This window comes from Nyctibius grandis, chromosome 18 (assembly GCF_013368605.1).
Source record: "Nyctibius grandis isolate bNycGra1 chromosome 18, bNycGra1.pri, whole genome shotgun sequence".
Lineage (NCBI taxonomy): Eukaryota > Metazoa > Chordata > Aves > Nyctibiiformes > Nyctibiidae > Nyctibius > Nyctibius grandis.
In genome coordinates this window covers 2647626-2675024 of record NC_090675.1, presented here as the reverse complement: position 1 = coordinate 2675024, position 27399 = coordinate 2647626, and the positions used below count along the sequence as shown (strand labels likewise).

The following is a 27399-nucleotide window of genomic DNA, read 5'->3' as shown; positions in this document are numbered from 1 at the left end:
CAGGGAGCACGGAACTCTTTGCAGGGATGAGTAAGTGTAATCTCTGTTTAACAGATGGAGAGAATTGCATCACTGCTGAATTGATGTCAGAAACAGAACTCGTCTGCATGCCAAGTCTTCTAACCACCTGATGGTGTGTCCCTCCAAAGGCGATTATTCAGTCTTCAAAGAACGTTGCAAGGTTGAAAAGTTACCGTTTTCTTTAAGAAACAAGGTATGACTGTTGGATCAAGAATTCAGATTTTGTATTAGTTTCTGCCTCCTTTCTCAGAGCTGAGAGATGGCTTATTCTAACCTCTGAAAGCCCTTTTTGGCTTTTAAAATTTATGTTCCCATAAGTGACTTTCTTTAAAAAGAATTGTTGCTTTCTGAGACACTGTTTATTCTTCTCAGTGTCTGTAAAATCAAAGAATTCTTCACATTAATTGCTTCTGAGGTTTTCACTTTACTCCAAAATATTAATTAGTCTTCTTTCTCTAATGCTCTCTGGCTTCTCTGCCAAATAGTCTTGGAATAGGAATGTCCACATTGTATTTCAGTGTTGACTAAAATACTAATTTAACATCAGCTTTTTTTTATGCTGCCACCTTTTTATTTATCTTCAGAAGGTTGTGGGATACGCTTATTGGAATATAATTAAGCAGCATATGCTTTGAATCTTTTAGTTTAGCCTCTAGACTGATGTGAAGTGAGATTTTAAACGGGCAAATTTAAAATACTGTCTCTTGGGAGTAGCTTGTTGCATAGTAACCTCTACTGCAGAAGGATAGTTCCTTTGGGCATTATATATTTTATATATACACAGGGATAATTTCAAATTGCAACGTCACAAGCGGCATCATTGAATCAATGCCACTTACTGCGTGTGTGAGCTTATATTGGTTTGGCTCGCTCCCCAAACGAGTCAGAACCCATCATATTGCATCCGTGGGAGTCCAGACTGAAACTGATGTGACGCCACTTTTTGTTGATGTCAAAATAAACTGCTCGGAAAGCAGTTGCTGCTGGCATCAGTGAATGACTTCCACGTGTCATTCACTCAGCTACTTTGAGTTGTTAGAATCCCTCAGATGAATAATTTTTTGTTTGAGGACATACTCTATGAGGTTGCATCATGCATTGATAAGTTTTCTTCCATGAACATGTTGGTGCTCCTTAGGACTTTGCCTGAGCCACAGTTGTTTGGAAACCTGCTGAGCAGTGGCGTTCCCAGGGTGGGAGGGTTGGTGCGCGGCAAGTTAATGCTCTGCTGTAGTTTGGTGTTACAGGAATCATGGCTGGGCTGGGACTGCAACTGGTACTGCTGCTCTGCTCCAGGGAGGAGTCCCTTCTCTATAGCATTGCCTTTGAATTTGTTTTATACATATCTTAATGGAGCTTTTATTCATCTGGTGGAATAGATTTCTTTATTACAGATACTTGGATTTGATAATTTGGAGGACAAACAGGCCCATGGTTTCCTGAACAGGTTTTAAAAATGGCAAATTAATGGTTCAAAGGAGGGAAATGTTTCTCTGTTTAGATTAACAAAATAACTTACCGAATCCTTGAACCCCTTCCTATATATGCTGTGTATTCTGGGCTGCAGCAGAGACGGATAAAATGTCAGGCTTGATAGATTGTTGGAGCTGGTTTTTGGTAGTTAAACAATAATGAAACTGTTGTGTGCTTGCAGGGAAACACTGCGCTCTGTGTGCAGACTTCGGCCTGGAGAAAGTTTCAATTGTTCCAGAGCAGGGCGATTTCTGAAACGCAGCCTCTGTGGCTGTCGCACAGCTGTCTAAATTACTGGCTGTCTTGAGGCCATTGCAGCAGCGTTACAAAATAGCTTGGAAACAGTTTATTCTTCAGATTCCAAATAAAGTGTAGATTTCAAAGTCCATTTCGACTGTATAATCAAAAAAGTCGGAATTGAAGTTGGTGCTTATACAGAGGCTGATTTATGCTCTCGGAGCTCAGAGCGCAGGTTTCTTCCTGCTATCAGAGGCCGATACTTGCATAATTCATCCCTTCTGTTTCTCACATTGCAAGGTTTATCAGTTGTTGCATGCGGTCATGTGTTTCCTTGTCGGCTTAGTCAAATCTAGTCCGTGGTTGTGCGTCTTTTTGTGCAAAGCGTTCTCAGATAAGACAAGTAAGATCTCATCCCTTATGCAGAGGAGAAGCAAGAGGGAGTTGATGCAGGTATTTAATAAAAATAAAGCCCCAAACCTCAGCCTTCTTTTTAACCAACTTCTTGTTCTTTCTATTCCTGTTGTAATTTATACTTCTTGCTTCGTGTTACTTGCTCCTCTGACTTCAAGGCACATCACAGACTGATTTTTGCAATGGAAATAACTGCATCAAGAATGTCATGAAGTAAGAAATTCCTGAAAAGAATTAAAATTTGTTGTTTAGCTTGCTGCTGGAGCTTCAGGAGTGGCGTGCGATGCCTGCAAAATGTGCCTAGAGAACACAGCTGGAATTCAAAGCACCAGTAAATGACTACTTGTATATAGCAAAGTAACACACTTAAAAAAGAAATGCTGCAAGTACTTTGTTTTTATCTGCCGGCGTCTGCCTCCAGAGACATCTTAAATCTGCAAATAGCTTTATCTGATCGTCATGAGTGGTGCTGATACCATCTCTGAACTCTTCTGTGGGTGAAAACCTATTTAAAGATTTTCAAAATGTCTATATTTTAGAGATAATAAATAGCAGGTTTAACACAGTTTTACCATTTTAGTTAGTTCACCTTTTGCTGCGTTAAATGCCATTTGTATCACATTTTCAATGTGGCCGACTGCGTATAATGAAGCTTTTTCATACAAGAGAACGTAGGCCAGACCCAAGCCCAGTTCATGAAAGGCTTTACTTTGTCGAAGGGAAGTAAGATATTTGTTCTTGGAACGAGTCCTGTCTCTTAGTGTTTTCCAAGCGTTGTTGTGCTCAAAACCTAAGTAACTTGGTAAGATATTGTTATGGAGGCCTAAGCTTGTTTTTCTGCTTCTGGATGTGACTCTTAATAATACAAGCTAAAGCTTTTGTTGCTCTGCCTGCAATAACAGATGCAAGCTTGAAATTCAATCTGTAATACGTGGTAGTATTTCCTAAAAATTCCCCTCATAAAAACAAATGTGAAGAAAAGGATATAAACTATTACTGTCTACTGTGTACTTGACTGATCAGCTTTAATCCTTGATTATGAGGAAACAGTCTGAAAATATTTATTGAACCTTCTGAACTTTTAAATTAAAAGGAATTTTTACAACATCCACAGAAGATTTGAAATCTAAAATCCTGGATGTTTTTCTAAACAGTGACTTGATAGCATGCTGCCTCCTTCAGATGTTATTCTTGTCTCCAGTACCAAGACCGTCTTTTTTTTTTGTTTGTTTGACGAGGCCACATTTGTCAGTGACACTTTTTTTTTAAAAAAGTTAAAATGCTCCATTCAGTAAAACCAGACTTTTTGAGCAATATTTTATTCTGCATGTTACCATAATTTTTACTGTGTACTGGTAAAGAGTTAAAACAAACCAACAAACCCTGACAAAAAAAAGACCAAAAACCTAACTGGACTTGCATTGTCTTTTGCACTTGTGTAAATCATGAAGTTGGCCTCAAAATCATCTTGTCTTGTCCTTTGTTTTTCTATTTATGTGTTTTGTTCTCATGTTAAGTTGTTAGGATGCTCTGCAAAAGTGCCAAGAGGTTGTTTGATATAAGCATTTCCTCCCAGAAGTGCCTTGCTTCTGTGAGCCGTGATAGTTCTCTGGAAGTATTTAATTCCATTATGAATAGAGTCCTGCTTTGAAGAAATGAAATATTAACTTGATTCCGCTCCCTGATGAGGTGTTATCTGTATTTTACGTGTGGAAAACTGAGGCACAGGGAATTGGAAGTGGCCCAGATGCGCAGTGTCCCTAACAGAGCTAGAAACTGAAACCAAAAATCCTCAGCCCCAATTGTCCCGTATTAATTTATACCATTACTAATCTGAAAGTAATTACCCCACGGAATTTGTTGAACTTTTTTAAAAATAGGAGTAAGTGGTATGTGATTTTGTGTGTGTAGTCAAAAATGGGGCAGTTTCTGCTGAACTATTGAACCGAGAAATGTAGAACTCAAAATGGAAGAAAGTTCATGTTGATGTTACGAGGTTGTGGGTGGAAAAGATTGTGTCACAGAGAGGTTCTTAGCAGCAGAAGCCATGTCTGCTTGTGCTGAAATGCCAGATAAGTTATTCTTTGTTAGGGATCTGAGAACGGAAGTGAAGATGTTCTGAGGTTTTATTTAAAAAAATAAGCGTTCTTTGTTGTTAAAGGGCTGTGTGAAAGTACAAGACAGCACAGTATCTGTTCCCAGCTTCCACGATAGTTGGTATGTTGTTTTTTTCTTAATGCCCCAATGCCAGGATTTAGTGTTCATATAAAAATCTTGTCTGTCATTTTACAAAGCAAATAAACCCTGAATGGAAAAAAAAAGTGCTCCTCCCAGTTACAGAGAAGGAAAATGACAATGTGATGATGCCTGTGTACTGCAAAGGTTGAGAAAAAACCCCAACAAACCCCAGACAAATTAAAACAAAAACAAAGTGAAATAGATTTGTCGGTTTACAAAACCCAATGATTTCTGGAGCACTGACTCATGATGTCTGAATGCTTGGGCTTAGCCAAGAGCCGTGAACTGAAATGTGACCCTAGACTGCTTGTTGGCTTGGGCCATATATGGGAAATTTCCTCCTGGTGACAAAGGTAGGGAGTCCAGAAGATGCAGGTCCTTGAAGGCCGTTTGAAGCTTTCATTACCGAGTATCCTCGCAGTCTCTGAATCTCCTGGGGATGTTGCCCTTCAACTCAGTAACCAAAAATACAGGACAAGATGGTTGTTGGCTTTGTTGATGTTTCAGTTAGAGTAAAGCCCAGATCTCAGTCTGGATTGTTTTGGGGTTACTAGTCCTTAGCATTCTGCAGAGATTGAGGCTGGAAGGAGAGCGACGTGGCACTTGAACCAGGGTAGTGGTAAAGCAACAGTTTAGGATCTCTCAGCCCTACAAACACACTCTGTAGATGGTTGGAAATGGACTTTTTCCCGTCTGTCCCATGAATGCTGTGAGTGATTCACGCTAGTCCTACTGACAGACGCTGGATGGTAAGGCTTGAACTTTCCCTCTGTTTTCAAGCTCTTATCCAGGGTTGCAAGGAAGCAATTTTGAATTTCAAACACTTCAGGGCTAAATGGAGATTGGCACCAAAATGATAGTTAATATGCTTTAAGAGTGCAACTTCAAAGTCTCTCTCAAACTTTCACCTGTACTAACTTACTTCAAACGAGGGCGGGGTGTTTTCCTTTGTTCACAGGTGAGGCGACTAAGCCATAAATAAACTGACTTTTTGATTCTGGTATCTTTTGTTGTCTCAGCAACAAAACTAGGATTCGAGTTTGCTGCTTTTCAGTGCTGTATTCAATATCCTGGACCTTGCTTTAACTGCTGACACACTTGGAAGTATTTCTGCAGCCTGGGAGAACAGAGCTTTCCACACCATCCAGATGTGATGTATGTGCTGGTCTTTGTACACATCTACCGAAGGAGATGATATGCAGTTGCATTTTGTTCTATTTCAGCACCTAGTTTGGATTTGAATTCAGATTCATTTGGAATAGGCATAGCTATGAAATGAGGCTGTGGTGTTTGTACTTGTTATGATGTGCCTCAATTATATACATTCAGATCTTTTTCAGTCTAGCCAAATAAAAATGGTCTTTTTTCAGGCTACAGTTAAATAGGTTAGAAGTTGCCTACCAGTCTGCACAGATCTTTGTGGCGTGCAGTTTTACTGCAGTGTCATCGATCTGAACGTGCACTTTTCCGCAAGTATGAATTCCGTGGGGTTTAGGTTGATTTTCTACTAACAGTTCCCGAAATAAGGGGGTGCGGGGAAGAGTAGGCTTTGAGTGTGAGGAATTTTGAGGCTATCTTTTGATTTCTGGGGAGAAAAAAAAAAAAGATTTACAAGTTTACTGTTTAAAAAATAAACCCAAAGCTTGGCATGAGAAGTAATTCAAAGGATTTCCAACTGGTGTTGTAGCTTATCAGCAAACACTCTTGATTCCGGGTGTCTGAGAGCCAGTGATAGCACGGCGTCTTTAGAGCATTAGTGCCAACTGCAATCCCAATTTCAGACAAACTTAATGTAATTCTGACTGCTGATACTGTACCACCTCCAACACAAGCTCAGCTGTTGGATGAATAATACTGCAAGACTTAGGGCTGTACTTATAACTGTCTCTATTTTGGGAACAGCTGCTCCATCTCTCTGGGCCCTTGTGCTTGGTACACCAGGTGCATAGGGACTTTCTGGGCACATCGCTGCAATTTGTGGTGAGATCCCTCCTGTTTTCTCTGTCCTTACCCTGCCTCTGTGGATTGGGGGTAAGGGTTTTTATCAGTTTGAGGAGCTGTGTCTGGGATAATGCCTCTCTTTCTCCTCCGTTGAACTGCTCCCATATGCTCGTGCTTCATTCCAAAGCTGAACCGTTGATGAATATGTAATTTATCCAGTTGGAGAGAAACCTCCTGTCACAATGAAACGAGATGTGCAGCTGTCATCATAGGCCTCTTGGGCCAAGGATTTCAACAGAAATAGCTTGATCTCTTTTTATCTGAAGTGGGAACTCTCGTGACATGATGAATGTACAAATTGACATCCTTTCTCCTCCCCTTTTTTCTCCAGCTCCCTGCATTTCCCCCCATTTAGAAGAGTATCATTAAAGCCATCCGATAGTGGTTACCTTCTTCCATTGTGAAAGCTGAGGTGATTCAAAGCTGTCCCTGGTTAAACTGTGGAACTGCTCCTGTTTGTAATAGCTGAATGCTGAAGTCATTTAGTTCATAGCAGTCTTTTGCAGCACAGCAGAAACTTAGTTTGAGCAGCTTTCTATTCTGGGCAATGTGAAATTTGCAAAGAGCGTGAGGTATTTGTAGCGCTCGGAGGAGGCAGACTCCCTGAAAATCTTATGTTTTGCCTTTGGAGACCATTTCTGGCTTTCAGGTGGGCACGGATCCAGCTAACCTCCCCCAGCTATTGCCGCGTGGCTGTCGCAGAAGAGCGGTCTAGGTGGGTTTTGAGATGAAGTCTGGAGAGTGTGGAATGACGACCTCCCTTGAATAGAGCTGGTTAAGGAAGCTACACAGTTCTTTAAATTTCCAGGTTTTCATTTAGAAATTTATTGCTACATATTCTAATTACTATTTGAGCAGCTTGAAAAAAACCAGCTGGCTGAAACTAAATCCAAGGAAGACTTGTGATGGTGTGAATGAAAGGAGAAAAAAATTCAGAGCGCAAGCCAGCATTGACCTTTTTCCTCACAATGAAAAGGACTGATTGAAATGGTATGTGATAGTCTGGGATTCCTGGACTGCTCATTTTGACAGAGCTTCCACTTTCACTGCCACTTTTGTGTGTGGGACAAAGGATAGAGACAGACGTACACCCACGCAGGATGCCAGGAGGGTGGGGATGGTAACAAGATGGAATCTTGCTTGTCCAGAGTTTTCTTTCTTCTCTTTCTGAGTTGGTTCATGCTATATGTTAGAGCTGACTTAATTTTTGTCTTGCTGATGAATACTATAGTGGTGTGAAGGAGTGCACTGCATTTTTTAATTGTTTTTCAGCATAGCAGGAGAGTGGAAGGGGGATAGTCTATCTGAGGTCACAGCACTTTACTTGGGAAGAGGTATGGGACTAAGGAATTAAGATAGACTAAGTAAGATAAATAATTTTCTAACACTAGTCACATGCTTTCATTAATCACATTGTGTTGTTTTGTGTTAACTTGCTGGAAGAATGTTGCTGACTTGCAAAGGAAAAAGGCTGTTGTTGAATTTCCATCTTGGCAGATGTCTAGAGACCTAATTACAGTTAATAGCAAGAAGAACTTTTTATCTAAATATTTTTCAATATATAAAGTGCAATTTTGGGTCACAATAAACAGTTTATATTGAAGTAATACACACCCCAGGTACCCAGTTCCTTTTAAAACAGAACAGCATTTCCAAGCTTCTCATGTTAAAATTGGGAAAAATCGTTTGGTTTTACTCGCCCCCTTTCCCTCTCCAGTGTAGCACGAGTGTTGAGTTTGCAATTCAGGCGCAAGGCTGGGAGTCAAGTGGGTTTCGGTTTCTGCCTTTGGAATTAGCTTCCCATGCAATGCTCTATAAATCACACAGCTTTCTAAACCATTTTCTCGATTTTAAAATGAAAATTGCAGCTCTCTGGTTTTGAAGATGTGCTTGAAGCTTAGATCCTTTGTGCTTGTAACAGTATCGGTGGGATTTGCTGATGGGCAAAGGTGCTTTCACTGAAGATCGATCTGTAAATCTTCTAACAAACACATCAGCAAGTGTTGCTGAGAGTAAGCTTGCAAATTACTTGTAGCAGAGCATGCTGATAAACACTGACAAAGCTGCAGTGTTCTTAGATACCCACTGTATTTTTTTTCATGTATTTGAGAACTCTGATTCTTAATTTTCCTCTCACTTAAGCAAATTTTCTAAGGGTTTACCTTGCAAATGATTTACTCCAATGTAAACCAGATTATAGCAGTATAAGAGAATGTTTGTCTGCATGATGGTTTCTTCTCTACCATATAACTAGGAAGTTACTCTCGGTACTTCTCTCGGATCGGCAGTAATTTAGGGCGATAGCAGTTCAGTGGAGCTGTGTGTGCCTGTCTCTGTGCTGAACTGCCGTGGCCCCGTTCCAGCTTTTTCCTGCGCTGCTTTGCACCCTGCCCCAACGGCTACGCTGTTTACTTTCTGCTCTGTGGTAAATGGATGTCACTTCCTTGATTAAAATGCTGGTGTGCAGCCAAATTCTCTTCCTTTGGGCTCGCGCGCTCGGAAAAGCGCCGCACCTAGTGAGCGCGCAAGCTGTTGAATCCAGTTGTGTGCCACGCTCCTTGATCTGGCTCCTGGCTGGACGCGTTGGGATGTGCTGCGTCTCCTGCTTCTGAGACGCCTTGTGCCCACACGTAGAGGCTTTTGAAGGCATCTCTGAGGGGGAGAAGCACAGATGCAGCTGTATCATGCTGTATTAAAGAGGATCTGAAGATGGATTAGCAGAAGGCACAAGCTGAGCTACCAGCCACGCGCTGTCCACATCCGACAGGGAAGGTCTAGACAGCGTACGGGCATGGGGGGTGCCAGTATCAGCCTGCTCTGTCCATCGAAAGCAGCCAGAGGATGTGAGTATGCGGATGCTGCTCAAGTGCAACTGCTAGCCCCGATGTCCCCGAGAGCGTAGGCACTCTTGGGTGCACAGAAGCCTGACCAAGACGCCACAGAAACTAACCTGGACACCTGGTTCTGGCTGTGCTCAGTGCAGATTGACCTGAATGCTCTGCCTTCTGCCTTCGTAGCTGGCCAATTTCTCGCCTGAAAAATTTTAGACTGACATCAAAGTTGCTGATCAAACTTGTGAGCAATCATATATTTGTCTTTGTAAAGATTATTGGTTACGTACTTACATGATGTAAGAGATGGTAAATGTCTCCAGATATTTTGAAGGCACAGAACAAAATGGAAAAATGTCTCCTCCTTCTATACCAAAATTTCAGTCTCTCTCCCCTCTTGAACACTCATGTTTCTTGCTCTGCTGATATTTATTTACATATTTTTGCAAGATGTGCATGTTGTCACCTTATGCCCATGTGAACTAGTACCTTTATGCATAAATACATTTCTTTTTCTACCCCTATGTAAAAATCTGTGTTCAATCCAGTTGTTGTACATAGCAAATTAGATTTACATGCTTTGTGACCAGCCAGGGCTGGTCCCTACTCTTCCTTTCCTTATGCTTCGTACTGGATGAGACACCACCTCTGCAAATGTCACGCTCCGACTGGCAACCTGCCTCCTTGCCTCGTGTTTACTGCGAACGGCTGATTTGCTGACTTCCACCTGTCCCAACATATGGTTGCTCCCATTTATCATAATTCAGGTCTGTGTGCCTGTGACACAGGCTGATAAAATAATGCTTCATGTATAAATATCATTTGAGCAGGTTATTCGATAGCTGTTACCAAGTAAATACTAATTTTTGACCAAGCAAGCTGTGAACGCAGTTTGTAAGTGGTAGGTTATTAGTGAAATTGATTTTAGCAAGGCATTTCTTATCAGTGCAGGTTTACTTAACAAGATGAGCAGCTGTATACTGCTATTAATGAGGAACCAAGATGGTAACTCGTTAAATACTTAAATCATTGAAAAACAGCATTCATGAAAGTGGCTTCTGATGAATTTTGCAGGGGATACAGCATGGAATAATAATGCAAAAATAATAATTTTAAATGTACTTTAGCAAGACATGAATATTTTAAAGCCACACTGCCCTGTTCTGGCTTTCTGAATAGATTTCAGTGATCTTTAAGCTACTAAAAATGGCAGAAACAACTGCTTTTGTGAATAGCAGTAATCCCAGCCTTGGTGTATTGCCTTGAAAATTGTGTCTTGCCGAGGAGTGTGGCTTTGCTGTTGTGGAGGCCACACAAGGGATAACAGGTTGGATGTGCATTGCTGTGTAGCATCTATACGTGAAGCACATGGACGTTACTGGATTCTGCAGTTGGCAGTTACATGGAGTTTGGTAAAGAGTGAGGGGAAGGTGGAGAGAGAAGGCTGAGATGCTTTGCAGTAATCTCATGGAAACCTCTGAGAAATGGGAGGAGGCAATTCGGGATCATAGGGGGGTTCTGTAAGGTAGTAAGAAAGTAGTCGAGGAGGATGGCCTCTCGATGAATGAGATGGGAAGAGGAGCCTGATGGTTCAGGGAGCTCATAGAAAAGCAGCTCATTGTGGTGAACAGAGTCTTCCTCTAAATTAGGAGGTACGAGGGCAGCTGATAGAGCTAATGAGCAAACATTATCGTAGGCAAGCATGCCCTAGCCAAGCTGCTGGTTGTCTTGCATCTCCCTCCCTTTTTGGCACCCTTCTCCGTTCACAGTAGCCTCAAGGGTCATCAGCCCTGGTGTTCCAGTGGTTGAAGGCCTCTCAGGAGGAGGAGTACTTGTTGCTGTGGCTTCTCCTCCTGTGGGAGAAAAATCAGCTGCTCATGGGAGCTCAGTTCCTTTTGATCCCTTAAGTCAAGTGTCTTGGTGCTACTGCATTCCAGCCCCAAATTCCTGAGCAGTCATGAAAAGAAGCCAGACATAGTCCTTGTTGTCGTCTTAGTGCAGCTGTAGGCAGATACAGAGATGTTTTAGCATCTTAAGCCTCAGTCATGTCTGCCTGGTAGTATAGCCACCAGTCAGCAAAGCTTCGCCTAACTGGTGGCAGCATTTTAAGTCCCCATGTAGCAGCCAGTGCATGTTCCAGCTATCAACAGTATAACTCTTGCTTTTCAGCCATTGTGGTCTCCTGGGAATTTGGAAATGGTAGCACATATCTACGTTAGCTGGGCAATGTTGACTGAGATGCAGAGCGTGACGGCCACTGGATGGGCAGAGGTGGAAACACTTGCGAGCTCCTTTTCTTGCACTAGGAGCAGTCGGAGCTGCAGCTGGAGCAGGCTGTGGCATCGCCGGGGTGCTGTCCCCGACCTGTAGGCTGTGTTGAGGGATGATGGTTGCTGGCTGGCAGCTATCTCTCGGTGTGCCTGGAGGAGAATCCTGCTTTGAGTAAGAGCTGGTGGTGGCACAGAGAAGCATGGGATGCCTGCTACAGCACAGAGTGTGTGCTGGGGAGGAGCTGATCGTGCAGTGAAAGCTGTCCCTTTCTGTGTGGCTATCAGCCATCAGCATGAAGTGGTTTTCAGTGAAGCATCTATGTCAATGTAAATGCTGCGTGTAGACAAGCCCTAACTTAAACTTACCCCTATATGTAGAGGTCCCTAAGTGATTGAAACCTGACATACACTGGTACAGGCTGAAGTGGTGTGCCTGTGTTGTAGGAATGGCTGTTGTGTTTCCGTGTGCTGCTTTCTCTTAAAGATGGGAGATGTCTTTGGAAAAACGTTACAGATCAGAGGACAGTCCTGGTTATTAGTTGTTTGTTTATGGACGTTTCCCTTCCATGCTTTTGTAGACGAGCAGGATTAAGGTTCTTCTAAAGCAACATCTGAGCCTTTTGTCCATCTTTTCATTTCCTGGCAATTACACAAATACACAACTCCAGCTGAATGCTGAGTTCTGTCTTATTTTATCCTGGTTTGTGCACTCCCTTGTGTTTTTCTGCCCAGCATTTGACACGTTGCAATGTTCCAGAGTGAATTAGAGGGCTGTCTTTTTTAGGAACACAAAGTTTTTGGGGCAGGCCGTAGCATTTGTGTGTTCTGTTATCGTGGGTGGCCTTCAGTTCGCAGGGGTCCTGGAAACGGGAAGAGAACTGACTACGGACACAGTTTTCCACTGCTGTGGAGGCTGTGAATACTTGTTTCACTGTGCAGCTTTCGTGTTGTTTAGATTTGCAGTTCCTAAGAACAAGTGAAACCTCCAAACAGCATGGTTTAAAATAGAAATTCAGTATTTTTGCAATAGAAAGCATGTGTTAACTTCTGAGCGGTACTGATTGCTTGAAAATTAATGTGCAGAGAGTGTTTTTTTTTTTTATGTTTGATATCTAAAATATGTGTTTTGATTGCAGTGCAGAGCTAATACAAATAGATGATACATTATTTCTGTTTATGGAATGTGTCTATCCATGTATTATTAAGTGATAATTACCCCTGCTTACACAGGATGAGTACTGTGGCATGTGAAACTAAATGTTAGGCTAAGGCACTCCAGTTATGCCATTCATGGTTTCAGGCTTCAGATCCCCGTGTGTCAGGAAGAACTTGCGCTGCTTTTCATTGATTCTTGCTTATGCTTCTAAATAACAACTGTGTTTCAGCTGATTGTCTTCTGACACCAGGTTTTGTACGCGGGGATGTAACACAAATCAAAGCTCTTGGTGGCCTGCAGACTCTCGCTGTTTTGCTGTGTGGTGACTATTCCCAGGGAATTCTGTGCAGACACGCACGTTCCTGCCAAGGTAGTTGGCTGGCCGAAGCTGCTGGGGAAGCACAGCGACTTGCTTGTTATGTCTGTGAATAGCTCCAAAGGGTGTGGCAGGAGGATGGTCAAGGCACTTCCAAAATTTTCTGTCAGCACTCGGTGAGAGGATAGTAGGGCACGGAGAACATGGTGATGCCGCTTTAGTGTTGGGATTTTCAGTGTTTGATAGAATCAGCATTTGATGTCTTTGATATCACAGGTATCTGTAATAAGTCTTGTGCCCTGTGTCTCTCTGCCGTGCCTTTGGTCACCCTGGCCCTCCAGCAGCCAGCTGGTGCTCCTTTTCTGTTACCGGAGATCTAGGTGCCAGTCTAAGTACAAGTTACACTACAGCATTGTGCACGTCAGTTACACTAAGAACTGTTTGTCGTGTCATGAATCTGTACATTTTTCACTTAAACATCCCCAGCTGCTGAGCCTGCAGGGTAGAGTTCACTGGTAAGCTCACCATTGTGGATTTGGAAAGGCATATGTCCACTGCAGTGACAGCAGCGACTTTGACGAGCCACATTCCGCTAGATTTTGAAAGGATTAAAGATGCCACTAAAGCTACAGATACTGGAACTGCACCAAACTGCAAAAGCTTCCCAATTCAAGTACATCAACCCAAAAGACTTAACAGAGCTTAAAAACAAAGCTAAACAAACCCCAACAGAACAGTGTGTTAGTGTATTATACCAGATAACCTTTAGGATTCCTACCAGCCCCCTTCCTGTGGGAATCTGGAGTTTTACAGCGGCAATATTTACTGAGGCGAAAGAAATGAGTTGGCTGGGTAGCTGAGAGATATTTTATTTCCAGAAGTTTATAAAATCAACCTCTTGCTGAACACTATCAGTGATGGACCTGATTTTTAAGACATAAAAGAAACACAGTCCAGGAACTACAGTGTGAATGCAGAAATGCAGAGGAGGCGATTTGTATTCTGTTTGCCAGTAAGTGGTGACGTGTGGGGTGTGCTCTAGAAACTGAATGCCCAGACGAATTCAGATTGCTTTGTAAACTCCCAAAAGCAAGTTTGTAGCAGTGTGTTTCTGGAATACTGCTGCATGGGTGGTCTTCGAAGACTCCAAAACTGTGCATTTTGCACTGGACTGTTAGGATTTGGGTAAGTGTATATATATCATTATTTGACTTGCAAAAAAAAAAACAAACGAGTGATTATGAGTCTTGGATGCAATTGTTTTCCCAAGTAAGTTACCGGAAGCTAGTGTTTGATTTTTCTTACGTTACTGACATTTACTCGCGGTGTGATGATTTAGTCTTGTGCTGCAAATTCAGTTGAGAACTGGCATATGTTAAATCAGTGGCTCCACTGTCCTTGTCTTTTATTTTATCTTTTTAGATTTGCAGCTGGAAATCTGTAGAGATATTTAGACTAAAATTGAAGAATAGCCATCTATGATCTTGCTGCTAATTTTATTTAAATCATATATGAGATCTAATTTGAGCTTCTGTTTGCTTTTCCTGATGCACAGAAAACGAAGTCAGTGTATTATGGCTTATGTGGAATAGAGACAGCCTGTTACAGCAAACTTGATTATAGAGTTTCATATAGCCAAATGGAACATAAAATTTATCTTATCTTTGCTGTAATCTCTTAAATCTAGGAAATTCCAGTAATAACTACCCTGAACTTTATTTGTTCTTTCTCACAAAAGGCATACTGGGCTGGACGGGGTGTGTGGTTTTTGCACGTGCTTGCAAGTTAGAGGAAAGATCAAAACTTACACATATTGTCAAAAATGAATTGCTGGTGGGAAACTGAAATACGCATTTAATGCTTTGCTCTCACTTTAGCTGACAGGTTGTTTCCCGTGTCATTTCTAACGTGTACCTTTTCTACTTTCAGTTAGTATGTCGGCAAGCTGTTGTAACTGGTTTTGTCTGGATGGCTCACCCGAAGAGATAGAGCCGCAGCCGGAGCAGGGAGAGGGAGCCGAAGCCTATTCCAACCCTGGGTACAGCTCCTGCCCGTCTCCCACTGCTTATGAGCCGAGCTGCAAAACCTGTGGGGTGCACCTCCTCAGCATTCCTCGGAAGGTGAGTCCCTCTGGGACCCTCAGAGTCCCTGGCACTGCTCGCTTAGGGGAGCGTTCGGTTTGCAGTGTGCCATCTGCCTGCCTTTCGGTTACAGAGAGCCAATGTGAAGAGAAATGGGTGCACATCAGACAGCAAACCCTGTCTGGGACGTTATTTGGGCACGGTGGTTCCTGTAAAGCTGCTTGAAAAAATGGTTTAGTGAGGAAAGTTGTTCAGAGCCCCAACTCTGTGGCTTAAGAATTGTCTTATATGTAGCGTGTTACTGAACTTAATAATGTGAGAATTTAAAATTACAGTGAATTTTGGCTACAGCCCTTTTAGATTAGATGGGGAAATTAATGTGATGTATCTTTACAAACACTTGTGGAAAGAATTATTCTGAATCCAGTGCTTACTCTTCTGCATAGTAGCAAATAGTGGATGTAGACGATTCTGCTTTTGAAACGAAAACAATTCACGCAGTTAAGGATGGATTATACAGTAGCAGTGCTAGAACCATGGTCCCGTTTTTCCTGGTCTCCTCTAAAACAAGGTCTAATATAAGCTGTCTTTAAAGCAGTCTCTTGTGTAAGAGTCATCAGTACCGCTCCAGACACGTGAAAACATACTGACTGATGGGGCTGGGTAAAGCTCTGGTGTGCAAATTGTAGAGGATCTGCTGAAGCCATTTTAGATGTTTCTGCCCCCAGCGCTTCCCGGTGTTCCTGCTGGAGCTGGCTGCCAGCGTAACTGGGGCGGCAGAGGACAGTGTGTGCTTGTGTCTCAGCTGCTCCCATTCAGTGCCGACTAGCAATGAAAAGGGGTTTGAGGTTTATATTTTGTATAGCGAAGGGGGGCTCCTAAACCTTCCTTCCACCTTCCTTCTGCCACCACAACTGCTGAGCAGTAACCGCTGCGACTGACTTGAGCTGGATGGCTACGGGTGGCAAAGCTTAAACAGCTGCAGGAAGGGCTGCTAGAGCTCGTCCATCAGTCCTTGGTCTCCAGAAGAAAGCTGAATACAGAACTTATAAACCACTGACATGTTTGTAAGCCATGTTCATTCTTTAATTCTGTTGATATGAACCAAGAAGTGTGTGAAATCTCACTTTACTGCAACGAGACCACGGAAAACTCTGCATTCTCAGCCAGGAGAGGCAGTACCTTTGAACTCTAGTGTCCAGTTAACGTTTATACTGAAATACAATGGATAAAAATTAATTCCTTCCACACTGGTGACCATAAGGATAACCTAGATTGCTTTAAAAAAAAACAAAACCAACCAACAAACAAAAAAATCCCAAAAAGCAGACTGATGGTATCTTAAGTACTTGATCTTTTATCATAATTGTATTTTAATTTTCATGTAACATGACACCTACTAAAAGGATTAGGGTAGGGGACATTTGAATGGAGCATGTACTTATAGGATGCTTTTCAGTAACTGTTGGAGCATCTTTAAAGGATATAAAATTTAATCGTGGTAACAAAAAATCTCTGAGGTTTTTTGTGTTTTCCTTCTTTTAGATGACTTTTTGATCTTGGTTTGCCACAGCCAACTGATTCCACAACATCTTTTAAATTTTAAACAAGCATTCTTCATTTCCCTCTCTGCTGACAGAAAGCTACGGCAGGCATTCTTGGTGGATATGTCAGACTGGTATTCCTTCCTCTCCCATTTTCTGATTTCAGTGCCTTAAATTGGCTGACATTTTCAGGAAGATGCTTTTCTTTGCATGCTTGCAGAAAAAGCTGCTGCCAAGATAGAGTGTAAGATTAAAAAACAAAACAAAACAAAAAAAATCCCCGAACAACAGTAGCTGTAGTGAAAGCTTGAATGTTGGCATTTCTTCATTTTATCCTGCATTCAGAGACAAGCCAAGTGTATCAAAGCCCCATCCTGGTGTCTCTGGGAGACTGGCTGGTGGAGCAGACAACGAGGAACAGCTTCCATTCTGGGCAGACTTCTGATTTAAAGTATTTCACTTCTGTTTGACTGCCCTGTGATTGTGCTACCAGTTAGTAAGCATCATTCAAAGGTGGCCTGACCTTTTAGTAACAGGTTTTAATTTACATCAACATTTGAAACTAATCATTCTGAAGAGACCGGCGTCTTCAATCATTGCCATTTCAGTCAGAGTTCAACAAATACATCGAAGCTGTAAAAGCTGCTTGATACTGAGATGTGGCAACCAGCTTCTGTGCATGTTTAAAAACTTGATGCTCAGATACAGGCTGGGGAATTTTTTTTCTCTGAAGATGAATCCTAGCGGTGAACTGATAAGCCAGAGACATGCCTGGTTTTATTTTGACTTCTCAAATGTATCATTTGATAACTAAGGCAGACTCATGTTATTACTGTTAATTGCTTGCAAAAAAACCCATGTTGGATAATGCAGCCCTTGTACTGAGCTCCCTTATGTGATCTCTAAACATGTGAATACTCAAGTAGGGGTTTTCTGGCTGGAAGGTCCGTGGCCATACAGTGGCTCCCTTTGGAGCCAGCCTGGCAGTCTGCAGAGCTCAGGGGAGGCTTCCCCCCGCTGGAGTGAAGAAGAGTTGTTTGGGTTTTGGATTTTTTTCCCCTCAGTTCTGGTTGCTCCCCTGTCGGAGATGGGTGGTTGCGAGAGGGAAAGCGTTGTCACTGGGGTTATTTTCCACTACTCTGCCTTTACGGAGCATTTGTTCCCTTGCTCTAGACACACGCACAACCAGTAGTTCCTGTCTCTGCCTTGAAAATTTCCCGAGGAACCGGATTGCTCCTGCAATTGTAGGGTCAAAAAAAGTCAGTTACATACTAATGCTTTTTATAATGACCAAGTTAAGGAAAACTTTTCAAAACGGGGTGGTATGTGGAAATTGCCCTTCCTGTCTTGCTTTGTGATTGATGAAGGTCACTTGGCAGGCCCCCAAACAGCAATTTTGAGATGGGGTTTCAAGTTTGCATGACCGGAGATTCTCTCTGTGGTAGAAATTTTCATGTCTTAAAACAGTTAGGCAGGAAATTGGGATTCTTTCCACTAACTGTCATTATATAAGTCTGTTACAGGGTCTAAATGAGAAGTCTGTTGGTTATAATTGTAAGGGGGTGTGTGGGGCAAGGGGGCTGCCAGGCTGGAAAGGGGATCAGAAGGAGCTTATGGAAGCACGTAGTGTATTTACACCTTTTAAAACATGAGAAACATCTGCTTGCTTTGAACTGTGAAGTTAAAAATGTTCTTTAATCACTAGAAAAAATTCATGAGACTTTTTTTTTTTTTGTCTCTGAGTTTGTATTTGTTGCTTCTCCAGCTCTGCATGTGTATTTTTCCTTGCATAGCTCTGAAGGGTCAGGATGTCAGGATTTCAGAGAGATGCTTGTCTTCTCGGAGACTGTGAATTAGCATTTTTAACCAGAACTAAAACCAGTTCTTTCTTCCCTCAGGACTTTTTAAAAGACACGTAACGCGGCTGTTCTGCTGCTATTCCTGTTGGAAAATGTAGAATTTGACTTTCCAAAGTGTTGAACAGTCAAGTTTCTGCAGAACTCAACATGGACTGTGAGTGCTTGGAACTTCTGAAAATCGAGCCCTGAGTGACCAGACCAGACCAGTATAAAATATAAACATTAAAAACCAGAATTTAATCTGTAAAGTTTTTAAACATCTGGCACCTAATATTTCCAAGACTTCCAGCACTTTCTGTCTAGCACCTAACTGGCACACAGTGTGCATATTATTTTCAAAATAAGCAGGCTATTTTTATTGCATAAATAAATGTTGAATTCTTTGATATCTGTCAGACACTGCAAGCCTTGCTGTTTGCTTTTCCTCTTATGGTAAAAAAAAGATTAATTTAGTGATTGCAGCAAATTGGAGGGGAAAAAAAGGGTGGGAGGGAAGTCACACGTAGTAAGTATTAAATTTATGAAATAGAGAAATGTTTTTAAGTAGTTCCTTCCAATGCTAGAGCTTGCTTAATGCACAGAGCAATATTCCATTGTTTATAAAGCAATGCACAGCTGGCTGTAATTCACTTGGAAGTCTGCTGCCTCCTCGATATCTCCTGATTTCATCTGTGGCTTAAACTGGATGAACAGGTCTGGAATAAGGTGCAGAAAACTCTCCTGTCATTTGAGGGAATTGTTTAAGAATATAGTATTTAATTCGGAGTAAATGCAGTGTAAGTAGTGCTTTTCTAAGAACTATGAAGAATCTAGTGATCTCCTCACGGGATCAATCCTTTTCCTCATCTAGGAGCATGAGTCACGTACTTGGCACTTCGTAAATGAGCAGGTTTTGTGTGCTTTAACAGAGGCTGTGCCTTCCTTTGGCTTCCGGATGGTAGGGGAGCAGTGCCTGTAGTCGTGCGCCTCTGTCGCAGGCCATGGTGGATCGGTTTGATTCTGTTCCCTTCTCTTTACCAGAACACCTGCTTGGACTGTAAGAAGAAGTTTTGTAGGTCCTGCTCCAGCCAGCGTGAAGGCGGCCCCCTTCTCTGCTATCTATGCCGGCGTTTCCGAGCCACAGCTTTTCAGCGGGAAGAGCTGATGAAGATGAAGGTGAAGGATCTGCGAGACTATTTGGCACGCCATGAGATTTCCACAGAGCTGTGTCGTGAAAAGGAGGACCTGGTATTTCTGATTCTTGGCCAGCAGCCTATAATTACCGAGGAAGATCAGATAAGAACAAGCCCAATTAATACTAGTGCCTCTGGACAGCAAGACTTTGTGATTCTCCCACCGACCAGCACAGCATCTTCTACCTCACCTGATGCGTCTCCCGTGTCTGCGGATCCCACCTCAAGTTCACCAGCTCAGGAACATGAACAGGTACAGTCTCTAGCCAGGAGCATCTTTTGCACACTCATTCATCTCTGGTTTTGGATTAACTACTAAGATGTTGCATGAGGTTTTCCAAGTAGATAATGTGGCAAAAAAATTTTACATTAAAGATGCCTGCTTAAAAAGCAAGGAGGGCTTCTCTTAGAACAGATGACAAAATACTTCAGTTGCATTTTATACATGCTCTTCTCAGGCTTTGGAGTGAGGACCTCACACTTTCCTACAGGATAACTAGGAAAATAAGATGAGTTATTTTACACTTTTACTATTTTTGCCTTGCTGCTGCACCAACTCTGATGTGCCATTCGCTTTCTGCATTAGCGGAATTTAATTTGGTGGGCAGTGCTGAATGTACTGAACACTTCCTCTCAGAACAACATCACTATTTGAGATGTTTTTTCTCTGGTGCTCTGCTCCACACTTGCCATTGCCACTAGATACTCCTGTGACTGGTTCCTTTGGTACTTGATGTCTGTGTTGGTGCACAGATCTGTCTTGTGTGGTGATGTTGACAACTTTCTGACAGTTGTATGTAGATGTCAGATGAAATGGTTATTGTCCTTTAATTCATGTGCAAGACAGCAAGCACAGTTTAAAGTAATCATGGATTTGAAACTGCTGGGAAAGGTGACTGTGAGGTGGGTGGGGTTTCTGCTATCTCCTGCACCAAGATGAATAGAAGACAAAACCCAAGTCTGCTGTCAGTCTTCAGTTTATGATGAACCCTGCAGTTCTGATGAACCTTGTCGGGGGGTGTTTGAGCTTAATTATTTTTTATTGATTTTGCTTTGTTTGTCTTTCTGCTATCTGCTATGGAAGGTTTACTCAGTGTTTGACATCTGCTCCTAGTTCTATTACTGAGTTATTAAGTATATTTAGTTCCCAGTGGACTAGAGCTGTGAAAGTGTGTGCACCTTCTGCTTCCTCAGCAGATGTATCTAGTACAGAAGAAGTTTTCCTGGGAGGACATTTTTTACAAATCATTAAAGGGCCTTTTCATTCTCTGGTTTTCTGGATATTGACATCCCAGTTTTTACCAGCATGTTCAGCTCTGTCATCCTCCCTTACTGCCCCATGGTACATTTCAGCTTTTTCTCTCTACTTGCGTGACGTCCTGCTACAGCTCAGGCTCTTTCATCATTATTGTTATTCTTTTGCTTTGTAAATATTAACAAGTCACCACTCAGATAAGTCGGACGGTAACATTACAGTCTCCTTTGTCAGTAGGGAAACCAGAGGGGAATGATAGCTGCTGAGGGCAAGTTGGCTAGAAGTAAACTGCAGTTCCTTTCATTTTATTAAGCGCTCAAAGCAACTGTCCCTTCTCATTCTCCAGCTTCGTTGCTGCTGGTCCTTCCCTTAGTATCTCCTATTTTCAGTCCAGAACCCACCTGAGGAGGTGTTTCTGTACAGTTACTTTGAAGATGGCTTGTAGCCTTTGAGCTGCATTACAGAGGAGTCTTATACAGAGCCTTGCACGGATAGTCGATGTGCCAGCAGAGCTGTGATGTCACACCGTGTCACACTGCAACACTTCAGTGAAGGATTGCATATATATATATATGTGTGTGTATAAATTTGGTCTCCTCCTGATCCAGCCTCACAAGAACATCATGTGGGATCTTACTGTACAAGTACTCTGTCAGGGTTTAAAACAAATCGGGGTTTTAAAGGGTCAGGTGCTGTGCTTCAGTTTCACAAAGTTTTACTTGTTTAAAGTTTATTTGTTTTTGTAAGTAAGTGCTGCACAGGAACTACCTTCTGCAAGTGTACCCTGTGCTGCGGTTTGTCCTCCCAACGGGCCCGGTTTGCAGTTATACTGAACTGTTGAGCTTGTTTCCCTTTGGACACACAGAGATATGCTGGTGGTGAAAGCTTTATTTCCTCTTCTAGGCAGATGGTTCTGTGCCTCCAAGCCAAGACGGTACGACGGGAGTTGAGAATGCAGCGGAAGCACCAGCAGAGGAGGAGACACAGGTCTGTGTGTCCTGGAGTTAGATGACAAGGAATACCAGGTTTTCTAGGCTGTGTTTGACACCACAGAATCATTACAGCAGAGAGCTGGGTGGCTAAACAGTAATTCAGACTGACCACTGGCAGACCCAATCAACCCCTTTCTTTGGCATCATCTTGTCCTCCACATATAGAAAGAACTGGTGTCACTTGGACACGATAATAATGGAAATTATTTATTTCCATCCTAGGACTTGTGTTTCTGATAGACAAAGGAGTTTACAGAGTAATCAGTTATATGTACATCCAAACATGAAGTCGTGCTAGTGCACTTGTTAAAAGTGGATTTAAATTGCAGTGCTAGGTGTTGAGGGTGAGAATCATTCCATCTTTGTTCCCTTTCAGCCCACCGACTCAGAAGATAACCTGGTGCGGAGGAAGGCTTCGCTCTCTGATCTAACAAGCGTTGGAGACATCGATGCACTCTCTGTGCGACAGCTGAAGGAAATTCTTGCTCGCAACTTTGTCAACTACAAAGGCTGCTGTGAAAGGTGGGAGCTGCTAGAGAGGGTGACTCATCTTTATAAAGAGAAAGACCTTCAACATCTAGGTAAGACACTTAGCAAATGTGCCTGTTTTCCAGGTTTTCCCTTTTTACAGACAGTTGCAGTGGGAAATGGAACTTACATTTCTGTTTCATGCAAGTGAGGAGAAGTGAGGGAGTGTTATGCAAGTTAGAGTGAAAGTAGCTGAACCCTATTCACCACAACGTGTACTTGTTTAAGAGGAGAGCACTATGGTAGCTCTGGAGAGTGACTTCCCTGTAGTAGTAGCAACAAATGAGAACTGTGCGCCCTTCGTCTCGGGATTCTGTGTAGCTGTGGCAGAGTGCGCTGGTCACAGCGTCACCCACGGCACTGTAAGGGCTGGGGGGAGCTCCTACCTATTGACTCACGGTAACTGGCAAAGCGAGCAGGAAAATGCCACAAAGCAGCCGGCCAATTCAGAGCGGGCACGTGCTCAGTGACAGCGGCTCCCACTGCTGAACAGTTTGTGGTTTTCTGGGGTTTGACTCTGTCCCCTTGATCACAGAATCACAGAATGTTAGGAATTGGAAGGGACCTCAAAAGATCATCTAGTCCAACCCCCTGCCGGAGCAGGATTGCCTAGACCATATCACACAGGAACGCGTCCAGGCGGGTTTTGAATGTCTCCAGAGAAGGAGACTCCACACCCTCTCTGGGCAGCCTGTGCCAGTGTTCGGTCACCCTCACCGTGAAGAAGTTTTTCCTCATATTTATGTGGAACCTCCTGTGTTCCAGCTTGCACCCATTGCCCCTTGTCCTGTCAAGGGATGTCACTGAGAAGAGCCTGGCTCTATCCTCATGACACTTGCCCTTTACATATTTTTTTACCTTTTTACTTTATTTTTTACATATTTATTACTTGCCTTTACATATATTTATATATATTGATGACAAGAGCGTTCCTCCTGCGCACTGCCTGCTCCTGCCGGGCCTGCAGAGTTGACTGATGAGGGGATAGTGGTGTGATGGAGATGCACAGGGAATGTATCTGGCTTCACTTTCAGGTGCCAGTTTGCAATTCTAGGTGATTAGTCAGAAAATACATATACTTGTAAATGATTTACAAGAGAAATGTATTTTAACACTTTGTTTTCATAGGTTTTTTCCTCAGTGTTGTCCAAAGTAGCGCTGTTTTGTTAAATGCATCTCTCTAGGCTTTGTCCTCTATCCATGATAAAAGATCCAAGACAACTGCTTTGGTTTTTTCTTCACAGAATCACAGAATAGTTTGGGTTGGAAGGGATCTTTAAAGGTCATCTAGTCCAACCCCTTTTGATTCTTTCATTGTATCCTTTCCTCTTAATTCCTGTTGCCCCTGTGTGGGTCTCAGCTGTGCTCAGCTGGTGAGACTGTGTAACACCAAAGAAACTGGCCCAAGGGGCTACTGAAACTGCAGTTCTAGGAAGCCAAACACTGCGTAAATTCCAAGGCTGTTTTAAAAGTTGAGCCATCACTGTAGATAGTCGCTTATCTTTGTGAAGCGTTAGCTATTGTGTAAGCTCAGGAAAAGAGGAAGTTTCTTGCCAGTTGAACAGCCTGTTCTGACCAGAGAATCGGCTTGAACCTCTGCATGGGGATCAGCACAAAGCACTTTTGGTTTAGTAATCTCCCTTCAAGGCTTTCATCTCCTGCTTAACAGTACTGCTTGAGTAAATGTTTTTTCCAGCTTCTCTTATTCTCACCAAATATCTTTCTTTTCTTCTGTTGCAGTTTCTGACACTGACAATCAAACTGGTAAGTGACATTCTTCATGCTGCTTCATTCCCCTCATGGCTAAGAATCTCAGTGGCATTTCTGTTCTCATCACACAGAAAATACTGTGTAAAAGCTAAAACTTTCTGCTCCTTGCCAGTTGATGGAGCAGATACATCCACACTAGCGTAGATGCAAGGGGCATTTTTTTCAGACCTTCAGCATGCACATTAGGAAGCCCTTCGATAAAGCCAACTCCCAGATTGCACAAAACCAACGTACCTTTCTTTATCTCATGCAAACCGTGGTCTCTTGTTCACTCAGGTGGTGCTGGGCTCCCTGACATGGAGGACAACCTCTGCAAAATCTGCATGGACGCCCCCATCGACTGTGTCCTGCTCGAATGCGGCCACATGGTCACCTGCACCAAGTGTGGGAAGCAGATGAACATATGTCCCATTTGCAGGCAGTACGTGATAAGGCCCGTCCACGTCTTTAAGTCCTAAGTGTGTGCAAAGAAGAGTGGTGATGCCTTAAAGCCTCATCTGCTCTTAGAGGAATGGTCAAAATAGCTACAATTAGTTAGGTTAGAGATTAGCATATGGACTCCATTAGAAGCTCAGAGTGAGGGAAGGATGGGACCTGGGGAAAATCATTCTTACTCAAGCCGTGCCTGGCTGTGCTCTTCCCACTATAGTGCTTTACACCACAGTGCCTGGACTCTGCGGAGCTTATTGCCAGCAGCAGACACCAAAATCATTAACAACCTCCGTTCTAGAATAACTCGATCCACTCGTGTTGGGGATGGATGCTTGGCTTTCCACCACAAGGGTCAGATTCAGAGGCTTCGTGTTTTCCCCTGAATAATAAACAAGAGGGGCTGGAGTTTCAAAAAGTTACATTTGTTTTGCTGCTTAGGCTATACCCCCAGCAACAACTTTATTTTCAAAGATTAAAATTGTACTGTGATTGTTAATATTTTTGTGTTTGTTTTTTTTAAATGTAATGTTAAATTCTTATGCTTGCAAGACAGGCAGACAGCCTCTGATTTCCGTATTCAGAATAAGCATAATTCTAGCCTAGTGCAATTGTGGAAAAATGTATAATTTTATTTGAAGATGGACTTTGTAGTATTGAAAAATGTAAGAAGGGGAGTGAGACTCTGAAACACACAGCCTTACCTTGTGTGGTGGTAGTTTCTGTTTACATGCCAGCGAGAGGGAGATTTCTAGTTTGACTGTTGTTGATTCCTTTGACTTCACAGGCTTCCTTACAGTACGTGCCAGCAATCGTTTGAAAACTGAACTGACTTCATTTAAGGAGCTTCGAATCTAAGGCTTGAGTCTTGTAGAGGGTTTAGTGCAGAAAACATACAGCTAAAGAGCAGTAAGGATTGCACTGCTACACAATCATACTTAAGTACAGGTGTCTTTTTCTTTTTAGAGGGGAGACATGAAGGAAAGCAAACTTTGTCTCCCTTGGATCAGTAAGATGAGTGGTCATCATTGCAGATGCTTCTGTTTACTAATCAGCTTCCCCCTTATCGTCCCCTTTGCTCAACTTTACAGGCCTGTCACACTCAGACTGCTTATCAAAAGCAATTTATTTTGTACTCTTTCTGCTTGTGTGGGTGGATAAGAGGTTCTGTGGTCTGATACGTGACAATTGCAAGCCCTTACAGCTATCCTCATTTGGAAGCCTTGCTAGAGACAATTGTAACTGAGGTGGTTTTCCCTCAGTTGCCTGCAAGCATTCAGTCCCTTTGGCTGGTAACAGCTACATTTCAGAATCTTGATGCCTTAAGTTTCCAGCCACTGTGGGATTGTATACTCATTGCAAGTCACTTGTGAAGCTGAGTACCTTCTGCTGCAGGTTTTTTTCCTGTCTAGCTTTCCCCTGTATGGGCAGAGCAATCACTTTGTGTTCAAACAGAATCTCTGTGTGGCTGCCAGCAGAGGAACAGCCTAAAAAACAAGTGTCCACTTACAGCTTCTGGTGGAGGGGAAGTGCAGTTACAGGAATGATCACCAAAGCCATTTGCCTTTGCAATAACTGGTAATGTATGTTAACAGCAAATTAAACTGCTGTGATCTTTAACATGGAATATTGCATGAGTAGCAACTCGCTTCTCAAGTGGCATGGAGTGGAGGGTCTCTGCAAGGTGGAATCAAGAAAGCACTTAAGATGAAGAGATGAGTCACGCAGTAGGTAACAGAACCTCTGCACTATGGAGGTGGTCTCTGAACTCCACAAAAATGCAACAGCTGCTGAGGTTTATTGAACTAAAAATTCTGAGTTTTACCTCTTTCCCCCTTGAGGTTGTTCTCTAATGTTGGGCTTAAGGTTTAACAGCTTCCAGCATGAGAACAGTACTGGGACAATTCAGTGCATCATATTAAAAAAAAAAATCAGTTGCAGGTAAGCAGTAACTGTATTTACTCTTCAAAAGGTTCACAGGGACCTCTTGTACAGGAATACACAAAGTGCCGAACAGCCTCATTTAGTAAATTCACTGTGAAAATTCATGTTGTCATATTTTTCAATAAACTCAGGGCTGGGGGAATTTAGCAGGAAGATTATTCCCCTCTGGACAGATGTACTTTTACTTGTAGAGGGTAGGCTTATTTTCTACAGCAGCTCAATCAACTTCCAGATCAATGCCTGAAATTTTAGGAATGAGAAGATGTACTCGTGACTCTGAAATGTGCTTTCCAAAGGGAGGACTCTTTTTTTTTTTTTCCCCCCCTTTTTTCTTTTCTTCCCGACTACAGTGTTTCCCTTGCAAAAATGGATTATCTACTACGGATATGATTGTTTTTAAAGGAAAATCAAAATCTGTAGGAAACTCATTAATGATCCAGGAATATAATGATCTGAACTAATAAAGTAAATGGAAATATTTATGTGCTTTATGTACACTGTACATAGTTTAAATATTTTAAAAGTTAATATTCTACTTGAAAGAGCATGTTATTCTCTATTAAATCCTCTTGGTACTCTGATGGTCAAACTTACTAGTTTTGGTACAGAAGTTTGGTTTATAATTTTATAATAAAGTTGAAATGCGATCTAGTTAACCTTGTTTTCTGACTCTTGCCACCAGGTTAGGAGGTCCTACAGCTCCTCCTGAACTTCAGCCAGAAAAGGCTTGGGATACCAGGTGCTTAAATATCATTAGAAGGTGGGGTACAAGTACAGAAGAGGCTGAAGGAAAAAAGTTAGCTGAAAACACTACCTTTTTAGCAGTACAGTCTTAACTTTGTGAAGATTACAAAGGGGAGAGCATGCT

General features: G+C 42.4%; 1 protein-coding gene across 2 annotated transcripts in view; it reads left to right on the top strand.

The window, feature by feature from the left end:
- RFFL (ring finger and FYVE like domain containing E3 ubiquitin protein ligase) overlaps positions 1–27187 on the top strand; it is a 31019-nt gene extending 3832 nt beyond the window's left edge. Inside the window, exons 2-8 of one of the 2 annotated variants that reach the window (XM_068415566.1) lie at positions 55–214; positions 14887–15077; positions 19462–19866; positions 21772–21855; positions 22237–22441; positions 24129–24152; positions 24435–27187. In XM_068415566.1, coding sequence (XP_068271667.1) covers positions 14892–15077; positions 19462–19866; positions 21772–21855; positions 22237–22441; positions 24129–24152; positions 24435–24616 — 1086 coding nt within the window. In that variant the 5' untranslated portion in view covers positions 55–214; positions 14887–14891 and the 3' untranslated portion in view covers positions 24617–27187. Of the gene's footprint in view, positions 1–54; positions 215–14088; positions 14143–14886; positions 15078–19461; positions 19867–21771; positions 21856–22236; positions 22442–24128; positions 24153–24434 lie in introns of those variants that run through there. The other variant, XM_068415567.1, reaches the window with a different exon arrangement.
- The last annotated feature ends 212 nt before the right edge of the window (positions 27188–27399 follow it).